Source organism: Mastigoproctus giganteus, chromosome 2 (genome assembly GCF_048544385.1).
Source record: "Mastigoproctus giganteus isolate SK-2022 chromosome 2, ASM4854438v1, whole genome shotgun sequence".
Taxonomy (NCBI): domain Eukaryota; kingdom Metazoa; phylum Arthropoda; class Arachnida; order Uropygi; family Thelyphonidae; genus Mastigoproctus; species Mastigoproctus giganteus.
In genome coordinates this window covers 102,386,081-102,396,773 of record NC_143576.1, presented here as the reverse complement: position 1 = coordinate 102,396,773, position 10,693 = coordinate 102,386,081, and the positions used below count along the sequence as shown (strand labels likewise).

At 36.7% G+C, this 10,693-nt stretch overlaps 1 protein-coding gene across 2 annotated transcripts in view; it reads left to right on the top strand.

The window, feature by feature from the left end:
• The first annotated feature begins 3,909 nt into the window (after window positions 1-3,909).
• Window positions 3,910-10,693, top strand: part of LOC150089468 (band 7 protein AGAP004871-like) — a 320,570-nt gene continuing 313,786 nt past the window's right edge. The window contains exon 1 of one of the 2 annotated variants that reach the window (XM_090368612.1): window positions 3,910-4,279. In XM_090368612.1, the coding sequence (XP_090224738.1) occupies window positions 4,087-4,279 (193 nt within the window). In that variant the 5' untranslated portion in view covers window positions 3,910-4,086. The remainder of the gene's footprint in view (window positions 4,280-10,693) is intronic. The other variant, XM_090368611.1, reaches the window with a different exon arrangement.

Below are 10,693 nucleotides of genomic sequence, written 5' to 3'. Positions count from 1 at the left end.
TTTATAACCAACTGGTACATGAAGCTTTTGAATGTCTACAAAATATGGAATATTTTAAAGAAAATATAAAACAGGAAGCATTCCAAAAAATTCTCAATTCGGCTAATAATACGGCTACTATTAGCATTAATAGAGGCATACGATGCAAGAAAGCAAGCTTATACAGCATCAGACAAAGAAAAAACAGACCTTCCCATTTCACCACTCCATTCGTTCCAAATGTCCATCTCAGCCTTAAATTTATTTAGGCCATCAACTTCCACAACAAAAGATGAAAGTCTGTTCCACCAATCAAGCACCCGCTGGCTAAAGGCAAATTTCCACACATCTAGTCTACAACTGTCTTTCCTCAATTTGAAGCTATGCCCCCCTCAGGTTCCTAATCTCAGCAAGAGGAAGAATCCCATCAGTATTCAGCTTGCTGAAGCCATTCAAGGACTTATACATCTCAATCAGATCACCTCGCAGGTGCCTACTCTCCATGCTCTGCAATTTGCAAAACTTAAGCCTTTCTTGGTAAGAGTACCCCCCTTTGTTCCCCCTCAACAATCTTGTTGCTTTTCTTTGTACTCGTTCTAGCAGCTCTACATCCTTCCTAAAATTAGCCCTCCAGACCTGTACACAGTACTCTAGGTGTGGCCTGACCATTGCCTTGTATAATGGGATAACACCTCCCTGTCCTTGCTAGCAAAATTCCTATATATCATTGACAAGACTCCATAATCTGCCCTGGCAGCCCGTCTTAGCTAACTTCATATTCGATGCACAATTATCCCCAGGTCTTTTTTCACTTTCCACTTCCGTGAGTGTAGTACAACAGAGTTGGTACATTTCTCTTCGGTTATTGCTACCCAAATGCAGTACTTTGCATTTGTCAATGTTAAACTTCAGTTGCCACTTCTCAGCCCATTTGCCCAACTTATCTAGATCCAGTTGGAGTAGCATACTGTCTTTACTGTCGTTAGCAACCCTGCCAACCTTTGTATCAACTGCAAATTTGGACATTAAACCTGATATACCTTCATCAATATCATTGATAAATATATAAAACAACAATGGGCCCAACACCGAACCCTGGGGAACTCCACTAATAACCTTTGTCCATGAAGAGCAGTGTCCATTGATTACCACTCTGTCGTCTCCCACTCAACCATCCCTTTATCCATTGTAGCAATTTACCCTTAATGCCATATCTCCCCAAATTGTACAGCAGTCTTCCAGGTGCAACAGTATCAAAAGCTTTCCTGAAATCCAAGTATATGACATCAAAATTATTTTTGGCATTCAGTTCTTTTGTGACCACGTCATAGTATCCAATTAAATTGGTCAGACTAGACCTCCCTCTAACAAACCCATGCTGTGTCTTAACTATTACTGCAGTCTTGTCTAGATGATCCTGCATGCTTCTTTAACCAGTGATTCCATTATTTTCCCTGGAACATAATGGAATCACTGGTTAAAGAAGCATTGGAGGATCATCATTGGCACCAATGCCAAACAAAATTCAACATTAGTTTTTTTTTTTTTTCAAATTATGGACAAAACAAGTTTCTCGTTAACTGAAAGGTTTACAAATATGAAAAAACATGTAGAAATATTTACATATTAAATTAAGTGAAAAATGATTGTAATGATTCTGATATGAATGGTTTAGCATTATTTAAATAATTAAATTTAAATGTATATTAAAAACAATATTACTCCATTTGAACTGTTAAAATATATTTTTAAAAACGATTTTACAGCTACTTTTCCAAATGTAGCAGTTGCATTAAGATTTTCTAACTTTACCAGTTTCAGTTGCCTCATGTGAACGCAGTTTTAAAAATTAAAATTAATCAAAAATTATTTACAATCGACAATGTGTCAACAACAAATCTCTAATTTGGCAATAATTTCAATAGAAAATTATCTTTTGGAACAAATAAACATAAATGAAATAATTAATAAATTCGCATTAATTAATAAATGCGAATACATAAATTTGTATAATTTTTTTTAAAGTTATAATTTTCCTTTTATTTTATTATTGTGATAGAGTACGATTACTGTGATTTAGAATTTAAAGTTTATTTCCAGAATTTCAGAATGATTTTGTTATTTTTGTTTGTTGTTTCATTATATTATATGTGAGATATGTTGTAATTCTTTTCTTTTTAAATAAATGAATAATAATTATTTACGCCTTATTTTAATTTTTAATCTAAATATTTCACGCGGAAAATTTGATTTTGCTTACTGGCGGCACATAGGATTTCAGCAGCCCTGGAAAACATAAGTCAACCACAGAACACACGCAATTTACAGACATAATATGTACGACACAATATGGTCAAGTCGCTGATGAGCCTAAAATCTTACAGCAGTAACAACAATCACGGGTGAGACCCAAAAGGTAGGAAGTTTGTGCCGTAAGCAATCAAAAGTCTTACAAATGTACAGCAACTGCTTGAGTTTCACCATCCTTGTTTTGTATATCATCTCACATTTTTAAAAACACTGAAGCAACAGTATCGGCACTTTTGTCTTCCGCAGAACTTATTTCGCTTTATAAAGGAATAAACGATTTATCGAAAATTTTATCGCATATCAATACCAAATTTTTCTCCCATTTGTATCGTATCGATTTACTAATATTACGAGTATATGAACAAGTTAGTGCAAAACATCATTTTAGTCGTAGAAAATCACAGAAGTAGATGAAATGGCATCGTTTTTGTCACATGTCATATTGTGAACGCTTTCATAATGAGTTGCATGTTTATTGCACTACCTTGAATAATCAACGTTTTCCCAATAGAGAAGACTAATGCTACTTATTCTTGACGGATACAACCACCACCCTTGGGTGCTATCCGCCAAGAATAAATCCATTTTATAAACCCTAAACCCTCTTTATCATTACGAGTAGTTAACATATACTTAATTTTAACTGCATATATGTATTGAATTAGTTAAACATAAAAGTGAATGTTTATAACTGCAAGTAATGAGGTCATTGAAGCATTCAGGGGGATTTTGTTGTAAGTGTTGGCATTTTACGCCTACCTAGTCATTTCTTCGGCTTAGTGTCACCTATGAACTTCCTTTAGAATGTTCTCAACTATCGACTTGGGAATATTTAATTCCTGATGACAGCATGCACAGACATTTTTCTCCAAATAACATTCAACTATCATTCTCTCTCTCTGAAACTCTGTTAGCTCTTTCCGTGTACATAATGTTCGGCGTACAAGTTTGAAATGAAAGTATAGATTCTTTCTCAGAAATTTCGAGTGGCAGACTGAACGTCCCAAGAAAGCTGAATTTATTGTTCCCATGAATCGATATATGTATAATTTGATAATCATGGTGTGATATGAGATAACAGATAACCCAGAGCTAAGTTTTTTAGATATTTTAAGAAGTACAAAAGCACATCTGGCTGCCAAAGAAAACATTTGTTTGAAAAAATAAATTGAAAAGCTTTTTTTTTTTTTTTTTTTGTACCCAAGGAAGTTAATTTGGTTACTTCTTCAATATCTAGATTGCATCTCTAAGGAATCAAATCCTTGCAAGCGCAGTTGATATCTAAATTTATTCCAAAGATTTTATTTCTTTATTAACAGAGAAACAAGCCTCTGTAATTAGGAAGATACAGCAGGCACTAAACATTAATTAACGGTTCGTCTAAAGCACAGCTGTCTATGATAACTTCGCATACAAGTACTACCACGCGCATGAAGATGAAAAGGCCAAATAACCGTTTGTCCAGTGACGTTATTTATTTCATATGACGTGCGGCTTCGGTATCCATTGGCAACCAAAGAGGTGCTTTGCCGTTTAGCAATCATTACGCACCGAAGATCAAGTAGATTTCCTGCCGCTGTCATCGTTAAAGTTTTGTAATACCTTTAAGAATCCAGAAACAAGAAAAAAACAATAATAGAAAAACCGTTGAACTCTTGGCCTACGTGTTATGGATCCCAGAGGACTGCGCGCGCTGGCAATGTGAGACGACGTCACTTAGTGTTTGTTGTTAAAAATATCTCTTAGATCACTTCGAGGCGCGCTGTTGTGCCGGTAGCCCTGAACTCGCAGCTGGAGATGGAGGCGCAAGCAACGCCGTCAATGGAAAACTACCATCCCACCTCATCAGTAGAGCAGATACCCCCTTCCCCTGCCCAGATGCAACCACCCAGCACTATCGACAGCCTCTATTATGTCAAGGCGATGCAACAACAACAACAAGCTCTTACTCCACTTGATATACAACAACAGCGCTGGATGACTCCACCAGGTAAGTTTTTATCTACAAAATTGTTCGATATGATAAACAAGGAAACAGATGATAAACGATGTGGTTAGTTTGAACTGACAATACTTTTCGAAAGCATCTTTAGCCCATCTTTTTTTGTAAAACCTACAGGGGAAAACTTATAAATTTTTCTATGATATAAATAGAATTCTTCAATACTAAAAAAGAATTACATTTTTATCGCCATTAAAATTTGTAGCGATTGCCATTAAAAAAGAGAAACAATATACATACAACGTAATACAAAAAGTAATTGTTTTCATCAATGCACATAGCATGAACTAAATTCAGGGCTGTAATGACAGACTAGAATTGCAATTTAAATAGAATTTTGAGAACTGGAGTCGTTACCATGTCAAATTTTGATATTGGTAATTCTAAAATTATACTATAGAGCAGGGAAGGGACACTGAGGCCCAATGTCCAGATGCTGCCCACAGTTTGATTTCATATAACTCACGGACAGGATACATTCATTCTTAAAAATAAATATTAAAGAAAATACCATATCAAGCACAATATCAGCGAACGGCCAAGTACAAGTACAGAGTTACTCTCGCTGCATGTTTCTAATCCACACAATACCCCAAAATCTCCCTTGTGAATTCCTCTGATCCTATATGGCATCCCAAATTAGAAACAGGATGAGTAAAAGAGAAACAAATATAAAACACTATTACCAGACAACATGGTCCGGTAGCAATCATGTTTATGATTCTACTGCTCTGGCCCTAGTACTTGGGCTATTCTCTTTGAGCCCAGTTTAAATATCCTTTGCTAGGATGGCAGCGAGAAAGAGCCCTGTTTGGCATATGGAGGTTAGGCAGGCGAAGGCAGATTACGAGAAATCTTTGGCAAAGGATGCAAAGAAAAATAGCAAAGAGTTCTTCAGTCGTGTAAACTCTAGAAGGAAAGGAATGAATCAGATTGGACCACTTAACATAGATGGGTTGACTTTTGATGATCATACTCAGGTAGCTGATAAACTGAATGAGTATTTTGCATCTGCACATGAGGAGTTATTCAATTAGGGGAATGCCAGAAGTTTACCAAACTCCAACAGGGAGCTAAGTGATAATGCAATAACTGAGAGCAAAGTGGAGGAGAAATCGTTGAAGATAAACATAAGGAATGCACCTGGGGTGGACCGGATCTATTCAGTTATATTAAAGGAGGTGGCAAAGGAAGTAAGCAAACCCTTAGCCATAATTATGAGAGCTTCCTTGGACTCAGGGGAGGTCCCCATGGACTGGAGGTGTGCAAATGTATCACCAATTCACAAAGGAGTTCAAAAGGTGACACAAGTAACTATAGACCTCTTAGTTTAACTTGTGTTCCGGGGAAAATAATGGAGTCATTGGTTAAAGAAGCATTGCAGGATCATCTAGACAAGACTGCAGTAATAGTTAAGACACGGCATGGGCTTGTTAAAGGGAGGTCTTGTCTCACCAATTTGATTAGATACTATGATGTGGTCACAAAGGAACTGAATGCCAAAAATAATTTTAATATCATATACTTGGATTTCAGGAAAGCTTTTGATACTATTGCACATGGAAGACTGCTGTACACATTGGAGAGATATGGCATTAAGGAATAAGTTGGTTGAGTGGGAGACGACAGAGAGTGGTAATCAATGGACACTGCTCTTCATAGACAAATGTTATTAGTGTAGTTCCCCAGGGTTCGGTGTTGGGCCCATTGTTGTTTTGTATATTTATCAATGGTATTGCTGAAGGTATATCAGGCTTGATGTCCAAGTTTGTAGATGATACAAAGGTTGGCAGGGCTGTTAACGACAGTAAAGACAGTATGCTACTCCAACTGGATCTAGATAAGTTTGGCAAATGGGCTGCGAAGTGGTAACTGAAGTTTAACATTAACAAATGCAAAGTACTGCATATGAATAGCAATAACCGAAGAGAAATGTACCAAGTGTGTGAAACACTCAGGGAAGTGGAAAGTAAAAAAGACCTAGGAGTAATTGTGCATCGAATATGAAGTTCCCTGAGCAGTGCAGACGGGCTGGGCTGCCAGGTGAGGTCACTGGGTCTTGTCAATGCTATATAGGAATTTTGTTAGCAGTGACAGAGGTGATTATCCCGTTATACAAGGCAATGGTCAGGCCACACCTAGAGTACTGTGTACAGGTCTGGAGGCCTCATTTTAGGAAAAAATGTAGAGTTGCTAGAACGAGTACAAAGAAAGGCAACAAGATTGTTTAAGTTCTGCAAATTGCAGAGCATGGACAGTAGACACCTGCGAGGTGGTCTGATTGAGGTGTATAAGGCCTTGAATAGCTTCAGCAAGCTGAATGCTGATGGGATTCTTCCTCTTGCTGAGATTAGGAACCGGAGGGGACATAGATTCAAATTGAGGAAAGACAGTTGTAGACTAGATGTGTGGAAATTTGCCTTTAGCCAGCGGGTGGTTAATTGGTGGAACAGACTTCCATCTTTTGTTGTGGAAGTTGATAGCCTAAATAAATTTAAGGCTGAGATGGACAGGCATTGGGAACGAATGGAGTGGTGAAATGGGAAGGTTTTTTTTTTTTTTTTTTTTTTTGGCTGATGCTGCATGAGCTTGCTTTCTTGCATCGCATGCCTCCACTAATGCTAATGCTGATGCTAATATAGGCAGTGGAACTTGTCATTATACCCTTTCCTGTTTATTTAAATAGAATATAAGTATTTCATATTCGAATTCTGTGACCCTAAGAAACAGTTACAAGTAACTCACTCTTTTCGTTTACTTTATTTGAATCAAGTAACCAGTGAATGTTAATATCTAATATTGGCAGTTTTAATACAAAACAATTTTGTTCTGGCTGCTTTGACATCACAATAGCAAATGCTAGCAAAACACGTAAAATTTCAGTTGACTGTTGTGATTTTTTATTTCCGAAGGCTGAATAAATTATTTTTTGTTGAAACATGCTCATATGTCCCATGTGTTCGGAACTGTCTACTTATAAAAAAAATGTAACCAAGACCATTACTACCCCACCTTGCATAAATAATACACGAGGAAACTGCAGCAGTGAGAACTAAAAGTATTCAAACTGTAGATTCAAAACTAACTTTGTGTCCCCTCCGATCAGGACAGTGCTAGAAACCCCTAACTCGAATGGCGCCCAAAGCGGGATATGTCTTCAATCTGTTCAGTTTGTGTTACATCTATTCAGGCCATAGTGCGCAAGTGTTCTTAATTAAGTGTGCCGCCAATGCCGAGGTTCGTCCTGATATGTCTGTCTTTGGCTATCGTCCAGTTAACGGGCCAGTATTGCTGTCCCCGTCCACCAATAAGTATTTTAAAGCTCAAATGTCCATCAGACCATTGACTTCTAACATCTCCTGAAAGAGATGTTCAGAAATCGTAGGAGAAATAGACATGCAAGTATTATTTTCCCCTGTTAGAAGCACTGTGGTGAGGCAGTGTTTTGGATTGCAGTATCCATAGAAGTAGTATCCACTGAATGAATACTATAATCACTAATTAACAATGACTAGTTTATGTTGCATAAAATGCGGTACGTGCGAAACAAAATAATTAATTTGATTTAGCAATTTCCTTCAGTAAGATGTCAAAAATACGATGTAGTGTTTAAGAAGATATACAAGCCAGTTTTTTAAAAATCTCTTAACAGAGTGGCGAGAAACGCGATGTGATCAGACATTTGCAAACAAGTAACCATAGGAACTATACGCAAAGCATAGAAATAAATGCTCAGACAGATAGCATTTCAAAGTGAGGATCAGTGTCACACGTGCTGAATATATATTCACATCATTTATTAAAGAACATAACCTTCCTCTGAGTTTTATTAATCATGAAGGTCCGTTATTCAAAAATATGTTTCCCGATAGCGAAATAATAAAAAAAAAAAAAAGGATAAAAAAAAAAGCATGCACTGTTAGCGAAATTAGAGAGAGAGAGAGAGAGAAGGGGGGAATAAAGGTTGTGATGGCCATAAGACGCCATTTTCGATTTACAGGTGGCAGTAATCAATGATTCCAAGCTATATCTCATTATGGTGTCCTTATCTAACAAAACAAAAAAAAAATAAAATAATAATCGTAAAATCGAAAGCAGTTTGCTTTCAGCGCCAGTGTTGGAAGATGACTGTACAGAATATAGTATTGAGTGTCGTCTTTTGACAAACCTGAAAGTATGTGGATCCTTTTAGGAAATTGCTTAGGTAAATGTTGTTAAACATTTACCTAACAATGGCAACCTTCCGCAGGTCTATTTAAAGAAGGGTCAGACGAGGTGAGCAAAGCCATATGAGCTCTTTTCAAAGTTACGAAACTGAAAAAGTGCAACAATCTCTCACTAGTGTGCGGCAACGCCTACTCATTTTCAAATTCAGCTGATGATACAAGAGAAGGTTTGAAAAAAATACAAATTAATGAACTCCTTAAGGAAAAATTTCAAATTCAAATTATTATTTAAGGACACCGGAGCTTGTCACACTTATCCGTACGTGTATTATGTGTCTATAAGTGTGTTCGCGAGCCGATTCTTATGTTTGTACCGAATGAAAAAAACTGGAATAACTCTCGGAGAGAACTCAAACTCCCTCCGCCTGAGAATGGCCAAGTATAGTCTCGATTGAAGAGGACTTTAGCAATTAATTATGAATTAAAGGAAATTAAAAACACTGTTGCAGCACGTGATAGTTTTAAATCTTTATTGAAGTGAATCTCATCAATTTACACTTATTACTTTGGCGACGTTTCGAGGCTCAACTTATTACTAAAGATGAACCTCTTCATCTAGCTTATGCCAGGGTTTAGTAGAGCCCCCTTTCGTCCCTCCTTTTCCTTATTTACACTTTGGCAATTCCTTCAGTCATCGATGGCAATCGAACTCAGACCTCTCCATATGGGCGACAACGCGTAGTGATGTGTCTAGGGTTAAAACCTTTTCAAAATCTCTTACCAGACATGATGGAGGGGAAGGCCGTGATAATTTTCTAAAAATTAATTTTTAAATGTTATTTATTAGGAAAAACTATTTAAAGGCCTTTTGGGATAATTAGTAACCGGTACAGGTTTCTAATTTCTAGTTTAGGAACTTATCAACATCATAGTCAAGGGTCGGCAACTGGTCGGTTGTTGTGCATAAAAATATAATATAATTTTCTGAAGAATACCAATACCAGACGTCTCATTAATCACTTTCCATTTAATTTTTAAGTTCGCTTTAAATTTTTTATCTACCTACTTACCTAACGCGTATTTTATAATAAAAATATATAATAATTCTACAACTAGCGTATTTTATTTAACATAGAGGTGCACTTATAAGAAATTGTGAGAGGTCGATCTTGTGCCCATGTTTATTTTTAAAATATAGTACGAAAGGGTGCTGGCCCCTGGTTAAAAACATTGTACTACAGATACAAGTATTAAGTATAAATAAAAATATACAATAATATCACATTCACCTCAAAATGGAATGGAATTTTTTTTTCTCTACTATTCTATGACTCAGAGAAATTACAACAAAACCCGGAGATGCACAACTGTAGATGTATCGTGCCGACCAACTAATGGATACTTTGGTGACGAAATTCTAAATAACCCAGGTAACTCAACGCAAATTGTCCACATGTGCGGAAAGTCTATTCGTGTTCTCCTCTTTTGGCTTGAATAAAGCTTTTCTTGTTCCTTTTAAATGTTATGCCAATGTATGAAAATTTCAATATAACTCTTCTATAAAACTTGCCTCACATCCGTTAATGGGGTCATGACTCCTCGATATCTCGAAGAGTTTGATGTGTACATTAGTTTTCTCTTCAAGACTTTAATAAATTTCAATTAAATAATTGAATCTATCTAAAATTTGTAACAGAAAAACTTGGAAAATTTATCACGCAAAGTTTGATTCAGGGTGACCATCAATATTGACGTTTTTGGTTAATAGAGGGTGACAGTTGTAATAAACAGAAACCAATGAAAGAGTAAAGCACAGTGTGACTACAAGAGAGTAAAAAGGGTTCTTTAGTTGATTCTTCCAATGCAAATGTCTAGGCAATCAGTTCACCATAATCAAAACACTATAGTAGATACTAATAAGCAGTAATCATTGACTTAGGTGACCTAAAACTAATCATATTTTCTGTTCACATGACTCCACCTCCTTCTACTCCGCCTACCAAACCCTAAATCCCAACTAGTCATAAATCATGATTTCCGTACTAGCAACCTGTGAAAGACCTGAAAGTTCAGGTTTCTTGACCTTCTGCATATCTTCTAAACCAGGGGGGTGTCCAACCCGCGGATCCATTTCTTCGCATTGTGCAACCCGCGTCGATGGTTCCCCAAAGTTTAAAACTAGCGTGTCACAAATTATAGTTTCACATTGACTTCGAAAATATCTTTTTAGCAATAT